We start from the raw sequence: 21,181 nt of genomic DNA on the forward strand, positions 1-21,181 counted from the left end.
ATTTCAGTCTCTCAATGTACAAAACTGATAGAGACATACCCCAAGCGACTTGCAGCTGTAATCGCAGCAAAAGGTGGCGCAACAATGTATTAAGTTAAAGGGGCCGAATAATATTGCCCACCCCATTTTTCAGTTTTGGAATTTCCACAAAAATTTAAAATAACTAATAAATTTCGTTTAACTTCACAATTGTGTTTCATTGTTGTTGATTCTTCTTCTTATGTGGCATTTCCTGATGAAGAAGTTCTTTGGAACTCAGAAACAAGTTGAATAAAGACCACGTTTTAACAATACCTTTGGACTACATGATTCAGCAGCGCAGAATTTCACCACGTTCTCCTACATTGTATGTTTGAAGCATGATATGTGGGAAAAGGTTGAAAAGTTCCAGGGAGCCGAACACTTTCACAAGGCACTGTATACATTTTGTTTCTTTGGCACAACATTTTCACCAATATTATGGAGTTTCCACTAAAACAACATAAAACCAAACCACATTAAAATAACGGAGGGCATGCAACCATTGTGCCCAGGCTCTGTACCATTATCCCTGTTAGGGTCCTTTTTTGTGCACTACATCCTGGAACCTAAAGTGTCATCCTAACCAGGGCTGTGGAGTCAGAGTCAGAGTCATGGAGTCGGAGTTGGAGCCCATTTTGGTGGAGACGGAGTCGATGTCATGGAAATTGAGGAGTCTGAGGTTTGACTTACCGACTCCACAGCCCTGTCAGGGCTGTGGAGTTGGAGTCGTGGAGTCGGAGCCCATTTTGGTGGAGTCAGAGTCGGAGGTTTGGCTAACTGACTCCACAGCCCTGATCCTAACCACGTAAGAATAACAGCCTATTCAATTAAATGCCATTATGTAACTAAATGTAAAGATAATACATGCATCCCCATGTCTGGGTATACCACCCCCAACAATTCTAATCCACGCATATCAAGGTTTATCATTCATAGTTCACAAACTGGCACTATATTAGCAACAAGAAACTTTCTCCAGCTGCAGTTTATTTAAAAGCACACAAACTATGCTTTATTCATCCTAACTGGGTCCAGCTCTGAGTTTCTGCCGCAACTCCTAGTGTGTGCTATTGTTTGTAGTGTTCATATCACGTGGACAGTACTGCAAACAATCAGTGAGATCAGTTAATGGCTGCAGCACTGTCAACATGACGTCAGCGCTGCAAACAGTAACAGACACAGTGGTGGAGACTCAGGGTTGGACCCAGGGAAGGTGAGTAAAGCGCACTTTATTTTTTTCATTTACCGTATTTATTTTTTTTAAACAAAGTGCGCCACAAAAAGAGGTTTTCCCCAATCAGAAAACCTCTTTAATTTCTTATATAGTAATTAATTTCTGATATAGTGCCTATAAATAAGCTATGAGTAATAAACCTTGTTATAAAATGTTCAGAAAAATCAGAAAACCCCTTTAAAAACTGTACATGAAGACATACATGTTCGGCAGCAAGCAGTGGGGAGTTTTCTGTGGGACTTTTTCTTTCAAATTGCCTTCTGTACTCCGATACCTTCAGCGGATGGTGTGCAGGCGCTACATTCAAGCCGGCCTTCCTCTGCAGAACCCTGTGGATCTTCATATATGACAAAACGTCATCAGCCTCTATAGAGTTCACTTCTCAGAGTACTTACAAGTAAAATCTGCATCTGCAAATATACTATTAATGCAATCAGTAAACTTTGAGGTCATCGCCTACTGTACAAACAAAGGACTAATGTATGTACAGTAAGGACCCTGCGGACTCATACAATGTGAAGTTTGTACTGAGAGGTCATACAGATTTGTGAATAGGCCCTAGAGCCGTAACTGGGAAAGTCCTAAATAAACCAGCAGAAAAAGCAATATAAATCTTAGTATACAACTATAATATACTACGACAATGCTTATTTCTGCTCTTACCCCATTTGTGTCTTTTGGTTGCTTTGTATCACCTTCCACTTGTGGACTTTTTGTTTTCTCCCTTTCTTTGTTCTTGGGCGCACTGTCAATCACAGGTTGCTTTATGGGCGCTGCTGCAAGATCATCCGCAGACTTAATTCTAAGGACAGCAGAGCGGCCATTGCCGGAAACCTTTCTAGGCACGGCTGATTGAGATCTTTGCCACCTTGGGGCATCTGGCGTGTGTAATTTCTCTTCAACCACGGAATGCGTTTTACCATTTTGTGCAAGGCTTGGCGTTTCCGAGGTTAAAGCATTATTTTCTTTCCAATGAAATGATTTTGCAATTTGAGGATTATAATATAGAACTCTTCGTTTTGAAGGAAAGTTGGGTTCTCTAGTAATACCTTTAGAAAGAAACAAATATAATATTAAAGAAGGCAAGTAATCACCAAAACATCTTACTTATTTTCTTTATATTAGGATTGAGGGTATAAAGTAAAGTAATCTTCTTTCTTCAGGAGCACGCCTCTCCTCTGCCTCCCGTCTCCCTGGATGCTGATGGGTGGTGCACTCCAGGAGACTGACAGTTCCCCGGCAGCATGGCCCTGGCCCATACCGAGGACTCTCTGATATTGCTAGCATAAGGAAGCTTTCCCTTTGCAGCATGGTAGGAGTTTGATGGGCACTTAAACCGGCTGATATCGGTGATCTGTCCGCCTTCAGAGTGGCGCTTGCAAGTATAGAAAACCGTTCTTGCCGCCTAATCCCTTAAGGTACCTTCACACTAAACGATATCGCTAGCGATCCGTGACGTTGCAGCGTCCTGGATAGCGATATCGTTGAGTGTGACAGGCAGCAGCGATCAGGATCCTGCTGTGATGTCGCTGGTCGTTGGTTAAAGTTCAGAACTTTATTTGGTCGTCAGATCGCCGTGTATCGTTGTGTTTGACAGCAAAAGCAACGATTCCAGCGATGTTTTACAATGGTAACCAGGGTAAACATCGGGTTACTAAGCGCAGGGCCGCGCTTAGTAACCCGATGTTTACCCTGGTTACCAGTGTAAAATGTAAAAAAACAAACAGTACATACTCACCTTCTGCTGTCTGTCACGTCCCCCGCCGTCCGCTTCCTGCACTGACTGAGCGCCGGCCGTAAAGTGAAAGCACAGCACTTAGGGCCGGCATTCACAGTCAGTGCAGGAAGCGGACGCCGCGAAGGTGAGTATGTACTCTTTGTTTTTTTACATTTTACACTGGTAACCAGGGTAAACATCGGGTTACTAAGCGCGGCCCTGCGCTTAGCAACCCGATGTTTACCCTGGTTACCCAGGGACCTCGGCATCGTTGGTCGCTGGAGAGTGGTCTGTGTGACAGCTCTCCAGCGACCAAACAGCGACGCTGCAGCGATCGGCATCGTTGTCTGTATCGCTGCAGCGTCGCTTAGTGTGAAGGTACCTTTAGAGTCTGTGCACACCTTGTATATTTGATGCAGATTTGTCGCATTTTTTTCCACACAAATTTGTCACAAAAATAGAAGGGTTTCCTGTCAGAAAAGTGAATGAGAATCCTGAAGTCTCATGCAAATTGTTTCTTGTTTGTGACTTGCAGATTTGGAGCAGAATTAAATCTGCACCATGTCAAATCTTTCAGCGTTTTTGCTGTAGATTTCCCTCATACTAATAAGTGGGGAAAAATCTGCACCAAAAACACATGTACAAAACACCTCAGAAACACGTTAAAAACAAGGCAAAAACAATCCTATTTTAAACAGTGTTTTTCCTGCCTGGAGATGCAGAAATGGCATCAAAATGTCTGTACCATATACTTAATGTATGCATGTGTGCACATACCCTCAGGTCTCTACTTTCAGCTGTAGTAATGGTGTACCGACACAGGTACATGAACACTGTAGCCAAGCACTGGCTGTAACAGGTCGCTGTGGGTCACCGCTGCAGTCAGTGATTGGCTATGTAGCAGGTTTAAATAATAAGTAAATCTGAACCTGACATACAGTACAGACCAAAAGTTTGGACACACCTTCTCATTTAAAGATTTTTCTGTATTTTCATGACTATAAAAATTGTTCATTCACACTGAAGGCATCAAAACTATGAATTAACACATGTGGAATTATATACTTAACAAAAAAGTGTGAAACAACTGAAATTATGTCTTATATTCTAGGTTCTTCAAAGTAGCCACCTTTTGCATTGATGACTGCTTTGCACACTCTTGGCATTCTCTTGATGAGGTTCAAGAGGTAGTCACCAGGAATGGTTTTCACTTCACAGGTGTGCCCTGTCAGGTTTAATAAGTGGGAATTCTTGCCTTATGAATGGGGTTGGGACCATCAGTTGTGTTGTGTAGAAGTCTGGTGGATACACAGCTGATAGTCCTACTGAATAGACTGTTAGAATTTGTATTATGGCAAGAAAAAAGAGGTAAGTAAAGAAAAACGAGTGGCCATCATTACTTTAAGAAATGAAGGTCAGTTAGTCCGAAAAATTGTGCAAACTTTGAAAGTGTCTCCAAATGCAGTGGCAAAAACCATCAAGCGCTACAAAGAAACTGGCTCACTTGAGGACCGCCCCAGGAAAGGAAGACCAAGAGTCACCTTTACTTCTGAGGATAAGTTTATCCGAGTCACCAGCCTCAAAAATTGCAGGTTAACAGCAGCTCAGATTGGAGACCAGGTCAATGCCACACAGAGTTCTAGCAGCAGACACATCTCTACAACAACTGGTAAGAGGAGACTTTGTGCAGCAGGCCTTCATGGTAAAATAGCTGCTAGGAAACCACTGCTAAGGACAGGCAACAAGCAGAAGAGACTTGTTTGGGCTAAAGAACACAAGAAATGGAGATTAGACCAGTAGAAATCTGTGCTTTGGTCTGATGAGTCCAAATTTGAGATATTTGGTTCCAACCACCGTGTCTTTGTGCGACGCAGAAAAGGTGAACAGGTGGACTCTACATGCCTGGTTCCCACCATGAAGCATGGAGGAGGAGGTGTGATGGTGTGGGGCTGCTTTGCTGGTGACACTGTTGGGGATTTATTCAAAATTGAAGGCATACTGTACAAGCATCTTGAAGCGGCATGCTATTCCATCCGGTTTGCGTTTAGTTAGACCATCATTTATTTTTCAACAGGACAATGACACCAAACACACCTCCAGGCTGTGTAAGAGCTATTTGACCAAGAAGCAGAGTGATGGGGTGCTACGCCAGATAACCTGGCCTCCACAGTCACCAGACCTGAACCCAATCGAAATGGTTTGGGGTGAGCTGGACCTCAGTGTGAAGGCAAAAGGGCCAACAAGTGCTAAGCATCTCTGGGAACTCCTTCAAGATTGTTGGAAGACCATTCCCGGTGACTACCTCTTGTAGCTCATCAAGAGAATGCCAAGAGTGTGCAAAGCAATCATCAAAGCAAAAGGTGGCTACTTTGAAGAACCTAGAATATAAGACATAATTTCAGTTGTTTCACACTTTTTTGTTAAGTATATAATTCCACATGTGTTAATTCATAGTTTTGATGCCTTAAGTGTTATTGTACAATTTTCATACTCATGACAATACAGAAAAATCTTTAAATGAGAAGGTGTGTTCAAACTTTTGGTCTGTACTGTATATTCCTAGAATATACCATAAATCATTAATTACAATGAATTTCCTACACCAAAGTCTTTAATCAGAGCCTAACAAGCTATTATTAAGAAATAGTTTCAGTTATATTCTCCAGTTCGGAAGTTATTTCCTATCAATAAGATAGTGGATAACTTTCCAACGGCTGGGGCCCCCACTGATCCTGAGAACCAGGGCTCTCAAGAACCCCATGTGAGTCGAGCAGTGGTTGATCATACGCAATAAAGCTTGATTCATTCTTATGGGATTGCTGGGGACCTTCTCTATATTTGGAAGTCCCATTAAGAATAAACAGATTGCCAATGGGCATTATCGCCCTTGAGAATGGTGGTGGTCCCAGTGGACGGCCTCCCAGCAATGAAGAAGTTATCCTGATGACTTTTTTTTAAAAAGAATGGCCAGGGAGTAAAGGTTGTGATAAAGTCGTGATGTGGTGAAAAAAATGAGATTGCTACTTTCTGCAAAAACAAACATATTTTCTGTATATTTTTTTTTTCTGCATGACCGAACTCCAATAGACAAGTTGAATTAAAATTGAACAAATATGGTAATGACCAGCTAAACAACATGCAGTCCGAAAACCCAATGTGAGAACATGTATGGCTAGACAACTGAAGATGCCTTTTTGACTGGATCATCATATTGACAGAATCACAACCACGACTTCCAGCTGTACAACAGTACATTGCATACGCCAAGTAATATGCAATCTGAAGTCAGGGTCAGGTCTTGCTACCATTAATAGTTTGATTCACTACTTGGATTGTGTGCGAACATCATGCAGCATCACGTTCTACTCACTATGAATTAATTCATGAAACACTTAAACAAAAGAAAACTTGTAAGTCTCTTTAATGAATACTACTTCTCACCAAGTTCATCAGAAGGAAGTCCTGCCCATCTAGACATCTCGGTTTGATCTTCATCACACGATCTCCACTTGAAATTCCTATCATATTCTGATAGACCCTACATTAAAATAAGAAATCAAATGTGAATGAATGTAACGTCAAATGAAACAAAAAAGGGTCATTTTTGTTTTTATCTAAATCTGTACAGGTGCCTCCTACAGGGACAGTAGTAGATGTTTGCCGGGGACAGTAAACTGTGACTTTCAAGTGCTTGAGCAACATCTGGCTGCAGAGGAGATATCTCTTAGGCTACTTTCACACTAGCGACGTGCCGACGCAACGACGCTAGCGTTGAAAGCGCCGCACAACGGGGGCAGCGGATGCTGTTTTTCAACGCATCCGCTGCCCCATTGTGAGGTGCGGGGAGGTGGGGGCGGAGTTCCGGCCGCGCATGCGCGGTCGGAAATGGCGGATACGACGTACCAAAAAACGTTACATGTAGCGTTTCTTGCTGCCGACGGTCCACCACAACACGACGCAACCGTCGCACGACGGTTGCGACGTGTGTCAATGCGTCGCAATGCGTCGCTAATGTTAGTCTATGGAGAAAAAACGCATCCTGCAAGCACTTTTGCAGGATGCGTTTTTTCTACAAAACGACGCATAGCGACGTGCAGTGCACGATGCTAGTGTGAAAGTAGCCTAACCAGTCATTCTCAAAATACCACTGGTGTATTCAGTGTAAAGTTATAGCACAAACATATACTGTATATAGGGTCCAATGCATCCAGCATATGATAAAAGTGTGACCTTTAGGCATACACCAGGCCAATAAGCATTGGCAATATATAGTATAAAAATTAAATATTTAAGAGAACATGATAATACAGATATGCTTTAGAGAAGCCTCATGAACCATAGAAAGCAATACATAGGAGGAACTGGGAAATTAGTTCTGAAAGGACAATCTATAGAACTCAGTTAGAGCATGTTTACACATAGAATGTTTGTTTCAGAAAGTTCTGTGGCCAATCCATAAATCTTGATGAGATGTGTAATTATTGTCTGCGCATATGTAGCAGCCCATCTATTCAAAATAAACTGGCATTCAAAGTGCGGGCGTGCTTACAGTATAGTATACAGAATAGTGAGCGGTGACCAGCTCCACGCACTCCCCCATGGCTGAAAACCGGCAGATTCCAAGAAGAAATAGGTACATTTTCTCCCAGTAGCTGCATCTTCAGTAAGGCAGCCATGTAATGCTATTTACCTGCAGATTACCCCTATACGTGCAGGCAAATAGCGTTTTCTAAGGTGACCGGTTCCCTTTACAGAGTAACATTTGTATTAAATTTTATGAAATAAATCAATAGTACATGTGAAAATAAGCAACTTTGCATTATACGGTTGCATGTAAACATTTGGACGCTACTGGTCAAAATTACTGTTACTGTGAACAGTTAACCATGTTGAAGATGTAATGATCTCTAAAAGGCCTAAAGTTAAAGATGACACATTTCCTTTGTGTTTCAGGTGAAAAAAATATATGTCATCTTTTACATTTTAGAAATTCCACAAAGGAAACTTTGACCACGGTTTCAGACCTTAATTAGCCTGTTAGGTTTATGGCTCATTCGCTATCATCATCAGGAAAGGCCAGGTGATGCAAATTTCCCAGCATTATGAAAACCCAGCTTCTTTGTGCCAAAAAAACAGGCCATGACTTCTAAGTAGCTGGCTAGCACTCTGAAAATGAAAGCAGAACGTCAGAAGAAGATAGAAAAGCATTTTCAAGTTGTCCTTTCCTCAGTTCTAATTGTAATTAAGAAATGGCAGTTAACAGGGGAGGTCAAGATAAGGTCTGGAAGATCAAGCAAAATTTTAGTAAGAGCTGCTTGTTTGATTGCTAGAGAATCAAATCCAAACCTGCGCTTCACTGCAAAAGACCTTGAGAAAGATTTAGCAGACTCTGGAGTTGTGGTACATTGTTCTGTGAGGGTGATCTCTTAAAGTGAGATCAATGTGATTGCTTGTACCTGACCAAATATAAGCTCAGTGTGCGCTTAGAGGCTAAGAATGCATCAGATACACAGAGACGATACACGGCTAAGAATGCATCAGATACACAGAGACGATACACACTCCTCTCAGCGAAGTTGTTGCCCAACTGAACTTTATTCTCAAAACAAAAGAATATACTAAGAGCAGGAAATAGGGGGGTCGCACAACTTTTGAACAGCTAGTCACTTTGTAATTGGTCCAGCCCAAGCTTCATTTCCAAATATGGGGTATTCCAGTGCCTTCACTCCTGCATTCCAAAGATTCCTTCCAGGACAGTTTCAAGGATCTCCAAGACAGCTTCAAAGACACAATCGCCATCTTGCTACACCATATCTGAACTGACTGCACAAAAATGGACATCATGGGAGAGTTATCGGAAGAAAACCTCTCCTGCGTCATCATCATAAAATTCAGCCTTAGATGTATGCATAAGGACAAGTAAACAAGCTTGATGCATTTTAGAAACAAGACCTGTGGACTGATGGAGGTTAAAATAGAATTATTTGGCCACAATGATCAAAAGGTATGTGTGGAGAAAAAAGGCTACAGAATGTCAGGAAAAGAACATCTCGCCAATCAACAAGAATGGGAGTGGATCAATCATGCTTTGGGGTTGTGTTGCAGCCAATGGCAAGGGGAACATTTCATGGGTAGAGGGAAGAATGGATTCAATGAAATTTCAACAAATTCTTGATACAAACATAACACCTTCTTTAAAAAAGCTGAAGTTGAAAGAGGATGACTTCTACAAATGGATAAGGATCCTAAACACACTTCCAAATTTATAATACTACCTCAAAAGGCGCAAGCTGCAGGTTTTACAATGGCCCTCACAGTCCCCTGATCTGAACATCATTGAAAATCTGTGGCTAGACTTCAACATAGCAGTGCATGCAAGACGTCCCAGTTATTTCACAGAACTGGAAGAATTTTCAGTCATTATCAAAAGTCTCAATTTTAGGTAAAATCTGTATTCAGTGAAGACAGATTTTCCCATGACTGAGATAGGAGATGGCAGTTGCTCCTCATAAGATTCTATATAGATGGGAGGAGGGAGGAGCTACAGACAGAGCTCCTCCCTCTTCCTATCTACATATCAGTAGCCGCTCTCATCTCCTAACTCAATACTGGGAGTCTGTCCTCACTGAATACAGATTTTCCCTAAAATTGAGCATTTTGATAACAACTGATCAATTCGGGCGGAGAAAGAAGCAGATTTCCCTGATAGGATGTATTTCAGAGTTGCTTATTTTCATGTGCACATTTGATTTATGAAATAAAAATAAATTAAAACGACGGTTACTCTTTAGCTCTCCAGAAGAATCTGTTTTAATGAATACATTTTATTCTCCATAAGAAACAATTTCTAAAACGTCATTTCTTATAATTGTGCATTGTGTCGTTCCTCTGTTATTCCTCCTGAATATTTACAAATACATGGACAACTGGTTGTCACCGTTCCCTCTAGCACAGCAGTGTGTCCTTGTACGCTCTAACATTGCCAGCAGTGACTGGACAGTATTAATGAGTTGGCACAACCTCCAAATGGTGACACCCAGTTGTCAATGTAATCATAAATATTCAGGAGTTATAAAAGAAGAAATGCGAATATATAGAAACACTAAGCAGCCTGACTGTGCAAACATTGCATACATAAATTCCACTACTGAGACACATGGAAGAGCGTAAGATACTGTGAACCCATCTGCCAGCAGAATGGAGGCCACTATCACATGGGACCCTATACTAAAGCTTGATCTCTTTGTGCATGGACACACAGGATCTAACAATTCTTTGCTCTAAATAAAACCAGTTTAATGCAGGGCTTTCCCGACAGTGTGGTAAAGAGGCAGTGACCCAGGTTAGTCCAACCTTTAATGTCTTTATTTTGCCAAGTTACAAAAATAACTCAAACTTTATCCTCCGATTCGCAGCCTGATCGTCCACCGCCGTGGGTGCGTCATTGGCTTTACCGTCACAAAGACCTGTCCTGCACAGAGTCTCCTGCTCTGCTTCTTGCAAACCCAAATACAGTTAGGTCCATATATATTTGGACAGAGACAACATTTTTCTAATTTTGGTTATAGACATTATCACAATGAATTTTAAACAAAACAATTCAGATGCAGTTGAAGTTCAGACTTTCAGTTTTCATTTGAGGGTATCCACATTAAAATTGGATGAAAGGTTTAGGAGTTTCAGATCCTTAACATGTGCCACCCTGTTTTTAAAAGAGACCAAAAGTAATTGGACAGATTAAATAATTTTAAATAAAATGTTCATTTCTAGTACTTGGTTGAAAACCCTTTGTTGGCAATGACTGCCTGAAGTCTTGAACTCATGGACATCACCAGACTCTGTGTTTCCTCCTTTTTGATGCTCTGCCAGGCCTTCACTGCGGTGGTTTTCAGTTGCTGTTTGTTTGTGGGCCTTTCTGTCTGAAGTTTAGTCTTTAACAAGTGAAACGCATGCTCAATTGGGTTGAGATCAGGTGACTGACTTGGCCATTCAAGAATATTCCACTTCTTTGCTTTAATAAACTCCTGGGTTTCTTTGGCCTTATGTTTTGGGTCATTGTCCATCTGTAGTATGAAACGACGACCAATCAGTTTGGCTGCATTTGGCTGGATCTGAGCACACAGTATGGTGGCTCTGAATACCTCAGAATTCATTCGGCTGCTTCTGTCCTGTGTCACATCATCAATAAACACTAGTGACCCAGTGCCACTGGCAGCCATGCATGCCCAAGCCATCACACTGCCTCCGCCGTGTTTTACAGATGATGTGGTATGCTTTGGATCATGAGCTGTACCACGCCTTCGCCATGCTTTTCTCTTTCCATCATTCTGGTAGAGGTTGATCTTGGTTTCATCTGTCCAAAGAATGTTCTTCCAGAACTGTGCTGGCTTTTTTAGATGTTTTTTAGCAAAGTCCAGTCTAGCCTTTTTATTCTTGATGCTTATGAGTGGCTTGCACCGTGCAGTGAACCCTCTGTATTTACTTTCATGCAGTCTTCTCTTTATGGTAGATTTGGATATTGATACGCCGACCTCCTGGAGAGTGTTGTTCACTTGGTTGGCTGTTGTGAAGGGGTTTCTCTTCACCATGGAGATTATTCTGCGATCATCCACCGCTGTTGTCTTTCGTGGGTGCCCAGGTCTTTTTGCATTGATGAGTTCACCAGTGCTTTCTTTCTTTCTCAGGATGTACCAAACTGTAGATTTTGCCACTCCTAATATTGTAGCAATTTCTCGGATGGGTTTTTTCTGTTTTCGCAGCTTAAGGATGGCTTGTTTCACCTGCATGGAGAGCTCCTTTGACCGCATGTTTACTTCACAACAAAACCTTCCAAATGCAAGCACCACATCTCAAATCAACTCCAGGCCTTTTATCTGCTTAATTGAGAATGACATAACGAAGGGATTACCCACACCTGTCCATGAAATAGCCTTGGAGTCAATTGTCCAATTACTTTTGGTCCCTTCAAAAACAGGGTGGCACATGTTAAGGAGCTGAAACTCCTAAACCCTTCATCCAATTTTAATGTGGATACCCTCAAATGAAAGCTGAAAGTCTGAACTTCAACTGCATCTAAATTGTTTTGTTTAAAATTCATTGTGGTAATGTCCATAACCAAAATTAGAAAAATGTTGTCTCTGTCCAAATATATATGGACCTAACTGTATGTACTTAGACTCTACTAATGGAGTCTGCTGCACTTCCCTACATAGCGGGCCAGTGTGATAACCGAATACCTGGTGGGGACACTATGCCGGGGTGAACATAACACCGATGCAACCTGTGTAGCTGCCCAGGGGCTCAAAAATAAAGGGGCCGCTACCAGCTACAACACAGCAACAGCTTCTGTTACATAAAGGGGCCCTTGTACTGTTATTCACAGGCGCCCTAATCCGTCTGGGCCCGCCACTGGCCCTATGTATGTGTATGGCACGGGACGATTCTATCTGCTTGGTGAGTAAGATGGTCGATCATGATATGACTACAAGTACGGGATCGGCACTGAGCCCTGCTCCCGTCTGTAAGGCTATGTGCACACGGTGCGGATTTGCTGCAGATCCGCAGCGGATTTTTCCGCGCAGAAACGCTGCAGATCCGCACTGTGATGTACAGTACAATGTTATTCAATGGAAAAAAATAAAGCTGTGCAGATGGTGCGGAAAAATCAGTGCGGAATTGCTGCGGATTTCAAAGAAGTGCATGTCACTTCTTTTGTGCGGATCTGCAGCGTTTCTGCACCCCTCCATGTTAAAATTCCGCAGTGGCAAAAAAACGCACAAAACCCGCATCAATTCCGCACAAAAACCACGGTAAATCGGCGGCTGCAGATTCTGCCAGGAGATGCGGATTTGGTGCAGAAAATTCTGCCCCACATTTCCTACGTGTGCACATAGCGTAACACATGATCAGTTTCTGGAAATGCAGCGACGCTGGATCACACTGCGCAGTACGACAACGATAATAGTAGCAATAATACAGCATATGAATCCTAGTGCCTCGTACACACTGGTAGCAATGACAGCAGACTAGAGCAATGCAGACGCCCATGGCTCAGTGCGGACCTGCTCACACCCTACTTTCACTTTCCAGCCCCTGCTCCGTCCTACCAGTCACACAGACACCTCACACAGTGATGTCAGGGGCGAGCACCCGTCACACAGCAGCACCTTGAATCGGACCGGCATCTTCCGTCCTCCGCACCCCGGAGCTCCCTGCGCGCTGGAGCCCGTGACAGGTGTCAGGCCCCTGTAAACACAACACGTTACCTAGGTAAAGCCCAGTCCGCGTCCTGCGTGCACTGCGCCTGCGCTATGGTAACGGCTGTGGGAGCTGAGGCACCAATCGCAGCGCTTCTTCCGGCGTCTCCTCCGCTCGCTGTGTGCTGGGGATTAGCCGCTGGATGTTTGGGCTGCACCGCACACAATGGCGGCGTCCCCGGTGACCGCGGTAATCCTGTGCCTCATTACGTGCCGTTATATCTGGGCAGAGAGCCCTGGCCGCTCCGGCTGTCTGCAGCTCTACCTGTCTGCTGGTGGCCATATAGCAGAGCTGAGAGTGTCGCTTGGTTTCTTACGTGTTTCTTCTGTAATAGACACATATGGTCTTACATTGTGGCCAGGGGCATAACTGCGCAGGGGTTGGAATCGTACCCGGGCCCTGGAGGCTCAGGGGCCCGAAAATGCCCTTTGTCCTGGATAAAAAGACCATTGCAATAACTGCGGCCCCTGTGGACCTTTTACACTGGGGCCCATGAGCTTCACGTTACGCCTCTGATTGTGGCTGGGCTCTCAGTGTCAGTGCTGGTCACACTGCATCCCTTTCCGCCCTTCTTTGTAACAAAACATCACGAAGCTGAAGGCTGATGTTAATATTCTGGGAAGGAGCCAATAGCCAAAGGTTCCCAGGCTATTAATATCAGCTTACAGGGGGAACCCAGAAAAAAATTGACATCAGGTCCCCCTATAAAATCTAACCAGCAAAGGCTAGGCAGACAACTGTGGGCTAATATTAATAGCTTGGGAAGGGGCCATGGATATTGGCATCCCCTCAGGCTAAAAACATCATCTCTCAGCTGCCCTAGAAAAGGCGCATCTATAAGATGCACCAATTCTAGCACTTAGCCTCGCTCTTCCTGCTCGCCCTGTAGTGGTGGCAAATGGGGTTCATATTTGTGGGGTTAATGTCACCTTTATTGTCAGGTGACATCAAGCCCAAAGGTTAGTAATGGAGAGCTGTCTATAAGACACCCTGTCCAATTACTAACCCCACAGTGATAGTGTGGAAAAACAGACACCCAGAATAAAGTCCTTTATTTGAAATAATGACTCTTTTACTTAATAATCTTAATTAAACCATACTCACCGAACACCTAATCCACCGACGCCAACGTCTCCTGCAACATAAAATAACCACAATATTCCTCACCTGTCTGCAGAGAAGATAATCCATAATGTCCCACGATGATCCTGATCACTTTGAGAGCAGTCACTGATGTGATGTGACTGCTCTCAAAGACAGCCGGTGATACACTGATAGGAGGTGATCGCTCCCGCAGTGTATCCCTGAGCTGCCATGAGAGTTCATCGGCTCCAGTGATCTCCCTTTCGGCACTACTCGGCATGAGAAAGTTCTCTCGCGATGGTGCCGTAAGTGAGAGCACCGAAGCTGATGAACTCCTGTGAACTCTTATGGCAGCTCAGTGATACACTGTGGGAGCAATTACCTCCTGTCAGTGTATCGCTGGTGGCCGGGTAGAGAAGTCACATTTCCCGATGTGACTGTTCTATATGTGAGATCACCATGGGACACTCAAATTATGTGGACTACGGCGGACAGGTGAGTATATGGTGGTTTATTATTTTCTAGGAGGCGAGGGTGTCGGGAATTTGACGTTAGGTGAGTATAATGGGTTTTTATTTGAGTGTGTATATAATTAACTTTTTTTTTCAACTGTGAACGCAGGCGCCAGTAGATGAGACTACATCTCCCATCAGTGGCACCTGCTGTCACCATAATCAGTGACAGCACACGTAGCCCGATGAGAGCGGTAGTCTCATCAGCCCACGCCTGCTGACCTGCAGTAAGCTTTTTACCTCAGGTCACCGCTGCAGGGTCACGCTGATATCTGACAGTATGACCATGCAGCGCTCTGACCGACGGTCTTCCGGTCTATTTGTTTCAATAAGACCATGCCTCTTCTACAAAGTGCCTTTCTTGGAATTTGTCACGCTCCAACTGCTCAAGTAAAGCATCATTAGTAGTGATGAGTGAGTGTACTCGTTGCTCGGGTTTTCCCAAGCATGCTCAGGTGATCTCCGAGTATTTGTTAGTGTTCAGAGATTTAGTTTTCATCATGATTTACAGCTATTAGCCAGGCTGAGTACATGTGGGGGTTGCCTGGTTGCTAGGGAATCCCCACATGTAATCAAGCTGGCTAATAGCTGTAAATCATTCAGCTGAGGTGATGAAAACGTAATCTCCGAACACTAACAAATACTCAGAGATCACCCGAGCGTGCTCGGTAAAACCCGAGCAACGAGTATACTCGCTCATCACTAATCATTACTCGCAATTGTGCTGCAATCTTCTGGAACTCCTCTATAAAAAAAATAAAGTAAAGCTATGCATCAGAAGTTCACTGAGCGACACTGAAGGCTTGCACTGACGGGGCCATTGACCATTTAATGTTGCAGACAGTGGCACTGGCGGACATAATTTTTGGCAGTATCCGCCTATTTGAAGCAGGAACCAAAATGTGGTTGACTGCATTTTGGTGCCTGCATTAAAAAGGCACATACTGCTGAAAATGCACAAAGTGACTCTCGCTGTATCATTACAGTCATTGGCAGTGTGGACAGGTGCCAAGTCCTGCTGGAAAATGAAATTTCCATCTCCAAAAAGCTTGTTGGCAGAGATAAACATGAAGTGCTCTAAAATTTCCTGGTAGATGGCTGCGCTGACTTTGGTCTTGATAAAACACAGTGGACCTACACCAGCAGATGACATGGCTCCCCAAACCATCACTGATTGTGGAAATTTTGCACTAGACATGTCACGATACGTATTGCGACCCAACAGGTGGTTGGTCAGCGGACGGCGCAACCCACACACAACGGGATGTTATTGGGGAGAGAAAGGCGCTACAGATAGGGAAATGGGGGATGGTCACCACCTGAGCTCAAACCTGAGCCTATCCCTGCACTCCCCTAACGCCCTAAGCGGTCCTTCCCCCCGCCGCCATCACGAACCTAAGTCCCTCGCTGTTGCCTAATACTGCCCTGGCTAGTACACTGGCTGGCAAGGAGCGCTAGCCTCACTACTTCAGATAATACAACACAGGGGATAATGACAAATACCAAAGGGACAAGGTGAAAATACAGCACTTCCAGACATTGCTGCCAATCTCCACACTGCAGATAGCACAGCAACAGGAATCCAAACACCAGAAGTGGCTGACACCAGACAGCTGCTCCTGCTAGGCTGGTCTCCAAAGATAAACTCTTATCAACAACAGTCAGCTGATGCATCAGGTGACCATTTAAAGGATGGTGGGAGTGGTTACCACCACATCAGCTGACCCAGCAACACTGCAGTTACACCAGATTGCCAATGGGGGGGCTAAAACTGACATTAACCCCCAATGGACTGAAAGGAAAAAAAGCTACATTTAACCCCTTCCCAACCTGTGCCAATCCGACCCATGACGCCTATGTGGCGTCATGGAATGATCGCGTCCCTGCAGAGCGGGTGAAAGGGTTCACTCCAATTTCACCCGATCTCCAGGGACAGGGGGAGTGGTACTTCAGCCCAGGGGGGGTGGCTTCACCCCCCCCGTGGCTACGATCACGATCGCTCTGATTGGCTGTTGAAAGTGAAACTGCCAATCAGAGCAATTTGTAATATTTCACCTAGAAAACTGGTGAAATATTACAATCCAGCCATGGCCGATGCTGCAATATCATCGGCCATGGCTGGAAACACTGATGTGACCCCCCCCCCCCCACCCCACCGATCGCCCCCCCAAGCCACCGATCTGTGGTCCGCTCCCCTCCGTCTTGTGCTCCGCTCCCCCGTCCTCCTGTCCGCTCCCTCCGTGCTCCTATGCCACCCCCCCGTGCTCCGACGCCCCCCCCCGTGCCCCGATCTCCACCCCCTTATACTTACCGAGGCTCCCGGTGTCCATCCGTCTTCTCCATGGGTGCCGCCATCTTCCAAAATGGCGGGCGCATGCGCAGTGCGCCCGCCGAATCTGCCGGCCGGCAGATTCGTTCCAGGTATAGTTTGATCACTGTGATATAACCTATCACAGTGATCAAAATAAAAAAAAATAGTAAATTACCCCCCCCCTTTATCACCCCCATAGGTAGGGACAATAATAAAAAAATAAAATATATTTTTTTCTTTTTCCACTAGGGTTAGGGTTAGAACTAGGGTTAGAACTAGGGTTAGGGGTAGGGTAGGGTTAGGGCATGTGCACACAGTGCGGATTTGGCTGCGGATCCGCAGCGGATTGGCCGCGGATCCGCAGCGGATTGGCAGCGGATTGGCCGCGGATCCGCAGCAGATTGGCCGCTGCGAATTCCGTAGCAGTTTTCCATCAGGTTTACAGTACCATGTACACCTATGGAAAACCAAATCCGCTGTGCCCATGGTGCGGAAAATTCCGTGCGGAAACTCTGCGTTGTATTTTCCGCAGCATGTCAATTCTTTGTGCGGATTCCGCAGCGTTTTACACCTGTTCCTCAATAGGAATCCGCAGGTGAAATCCGCACAAAAAAACACTGGAAATCCGCTGTAAATCCGCAGGTAAAACGCAGTGCCTTTTACCTGCAGATTTTTCAAAAATCGTGCGGAAAAATCTCACACGATTCCGCAACGTGGGCACATAGCCTTAGAGTTAGGGTTGGAATTAGGGCTAGGGTTGGAAATAGGGTTAAGATTAGGCTTGTGGTTAGGGTTACGGATAGGGTTAGGAGTGTGTTGGGGTTACAGTTGTGGTTAGGGTTGGGATTAGGGTTAGGGTTGGGATTAGGGTTAGGATTAGGGTTGGGATTAGGGTTACGGGTGTGTTGGGGTTAGGGTTGTGGTTAGGGGTGTGTTGGGGTTAGGGTTGTGATTAGGGTTATGGCTACAGTTGGGATTAGGGTTAGGGGTGTGTTGGGGTTAGTGTTGAAGTTAGAATTGAGGAGTTTCCACTGTTTGGGCACATCAGGGGTCTCCAAACGCAACATGGCACCACCATTGATTCCAGCCAATCTTGCGTTCAAAAAGTCAAATGGTGCTCCCTCCCTTCCAAGCCCCGACGTGCGCCCAAACAGTGGTTTACCCCCACATATGGGATACCAGCGTACTCAGGACAAACTGGGCAACAACTGTTGGGGTCCAATTTCCCCTGTTACCCTTGCAAAAATAAAAAATTACTTGCTAAAACATAATTTTTGAGGAAAGAACAATTATTTTTTATTTTCACGGCTCTGCGTTATAAACTTCTGTGAAGCACTTGGGGGCTGAAAGTGCTCACCACACATCTAGATAAGTTCCTTGGGGGGTCTAGTTTCCAAAATGGGGTCGCTTGTGGGGTGTTTCTACTGTTTAGGCACATCAGGGGCTCTGCAAATGCAACGTGACGCCCGCAGACCATTCCATCAAGGTCTGCATTTCAAATGTCACTACTTCCCTTCCGAGCCCTGACGTGCGCCCAAACAGTGGTTTACCCCCACATATGGGGTACCAGCATACTCACAACAAACTGGGCAACAAATATTGGGGTCCAATTTCTCCTGTTATTCTTGTGAAAATAAAAAATTGCTTGCTAAAACATCTTTTTTGAGGAAAGAAAAATGATTTTTTTATTTTCACGGCTCTGCGTTGTAAACTTCTGTGAAGCACTTGGGTTTGAACGTGCTCACCACACATCTAGATAAGTTCCTTGGGGGGTCTAGTTTCCAAAATGGGGTCACTTGTGGGGGGTTTCTACTGTTTAGGCACATCAGGGGCTCTGCAAACGTAACATGATGCCCGCAGACCATTCCATCAAAGTCTGCATTCCAAAATGTCACTACTTCCCTTCCGAGCCCCGGCATGTGCCCAAACAGTGGTTTACCCCCACATATGGGGTATCAGCATACTCAGGAGAAACTGGTCAACAACTTTTGGGGTCAAATTTCTCCTGTTACCCTTGGGAAAATTAAAAAATTCTGGGCTAAAAAAATATTTTTGAGGAAAGGAAACACTTATTATTTTCATGGCTCTGCGTTATAAACTTCTGTGAAACACTTGGGGGTTCAAAGTGCTCACCACACATCTAGATAAGTTCCCTTGGGGGTCTAGTTTCCAAAATGGGGTCACTTGTGGGGAGTTCCTACTGTTTAGGCACATCAGGGGCTCTGCAAATGCAAACTGACGCCCGCAGAGCATTCCATCAAAGTCTGCATTTCAAAACGTCACTACTTCCCTTCCGAACCCCGACGTGTGCCAAAACAGTGGTTTACCCCCACATATGGGGTATCAGCGTACTCAGGAGAAACTGGACAACAACTTTTGGGGTCCAATTTCTCCTGTTACCCTTGGGAAAATAAAAAAATCCGGGCCAAAAATCATTTTTGAGGAAAGAAAAATTATTTTTTATTTTCACGGCTCTGCGTTATAAACTTCTGTGAAGCACCTGGGGGTTTTAAGTGTTCACTATGCATCTAGATAAGTTCCTTGGGGGGTCTAGTTTCCAAAATGGGGTCACTTGTAGGGGAGCTCCAATGTTTAGGTACACAGGGGCTCTCCAAATGCGACATGGTGTCCGCTAACGATTGGAGCTAATTTTCCATTCAAAAAGTCAAATGGCGCGCCTCCCCTTCCGAGCCTTGCCGTGCACCCAAACAGTGGTTTACCCCCACATATGAGGTATCGGCGTACTCAGGAGAAATTGCCCAACAAATTTTACTATCCATTTTATCCTGTTGCCCATGTGAAAATGAAAAAATTGAGGCTAAAGGAAATTTTGTGTGAAAAAAAAGTACTTTTTCATTTTTACGGATCAATTTGTGAAGCACCTGAGGGTTTAAAGTGCTCACTATGCTTCTAGATAAGTTCCTTGGGGGGTCTAGTTTCCAAAATGGGGTCACTTGTGGGGAGTCCCTACTGTTTAGGCACATCAGGGGCTCTGCAAATGCAACCTGACGCCCGCAGAGCATTCCATCAAAGTCTGCATTTCAAAACGTCACTACTTCCCTTCCGAACCCCGACGTGTGCCAAAACAGTGGTTTACCCCCACATATGGGGTATTAGCGTACTCAGGAGAAACTGGACAACAACTTTTGGGGTCCAATTTCTCCTGTTACCCTTGGGAAAATAAAAAATTGTGGGCTAAAAAATCATTTTTGAGAAAAGAAAAATTATTTTTTATTTTCATGGCTCTGCGTTATAAACTTCTGTGAAGCACTTGGGGGTTCACATCTAGATTAGTTCCTTGGGAGGTCTAGTTTCCAAAATGGGGTCACTTGTGGGGGAGCTCCAATGTTTAGGCACACAGGGGCTCTCCAAACACGACATGGTGTCCGCTAATGATTGGAGCTAATTTTCCATTCAAAAAGCCAAATGGCGTGCCTTCCCTTCCGAGCCCTGCCGTGCGCCCAAACAGTGGTTTACCCCCACATATGGGGTATCATCGTACTCAGGACAAACTGGACAACAACATTTGGGGTCCAATTTCTCCTATTACCCTTGGGAAAATAAAAAAATCCGGGCCAAAAATCATTTTTGAGGAAAGAAAAATTATTTTTTATTTTCACGGCTCTGCGTTATAAACTTCTGTGAAGCACCTGGGGGTTTAAAGTGCTCACTATGCATCTAGATAAGTTCCTTGGGGGGTCTAGTTTCCAAAATGGGGTCACTTGTAGGGGAGCTCCAATTCTTAGGTACACAGGGGCTCTCCAAACGCGACATGGTGTCCGCTAACGATTGGAGCTAATTTTCCATTCAAAAAGTCAAATGGCGCGCCTCCCCTTCCGAGCCTTGCCGTGCACCCAAACAGTGGTTTACCCCCACATATGAGGTATCGGCGTACTCAGGAGAAATTGCCCAACAAATTTTACTATCCATTTTATCCTGTTGCCCATGTGAAAATGAAAAAATTGAGGCTAAAGGAAATTTTGTGTGAAAAAAAAGTACTTTTTCATTTTTACGGATCAATTTGTGAAGCACCTGAGGGTTTAAAG

The 21,181-nt window shown here is 44.5% G+C and overlaps 1 protein-coding gene across 4 annotated transcripts in view; it reads right to left on the bottom strand.

The window, feature by feature from the left end:
- The window catches only part of MDM1 (Mdm1 nuclear protein), a 56,945-nt gene extending 43,680 nt beyond the window's left edge, over positions 1-13,265 (bottom strand). For 2 of the 4 annotated variants that reach the window (XM_077265237.1, XM_077265236.1), the window contains exons 1-4: positions 13,139-13,258; positions 6,414-6,510; positions 1,919-2,304; positions 1,458-1,592 (exon numbers count right to left, since the gene is read on the bottom strand). In XM_077265237.1, coding sequence (XP_077121352.1) covers positions 1,458-1,592; positions 1,919-2,304; positions 6,414-6,510; positions 13,139-13,156 — 636 coding nt within the window. In that variant the 5' untranslated portion in view covers positions 13,157-13,258. The other 2 variants (XM_077265238.1, XM_077265239.1) reach the window with 2 other exon arrangements.
- Between the last annotated feature and the right edge of the window lie 7,916 nt (positions 13,266-21,181).

This window comes from Ranitomeya variabilis, chromosome 5 (assembly GCF_051348905.1).
Source record: "Ranitomeya variabilis isolate aRanVar5 chromosome 5, aRanVar5.hap1, whole genome shotgun sequence".
NCBI classification, from domain to species: Eukaryota; Metazoa; Chordata; class Amphibia; order Anura; family Dendrobatidae; genus Ranitomeya; species Ranitomeya variabilis.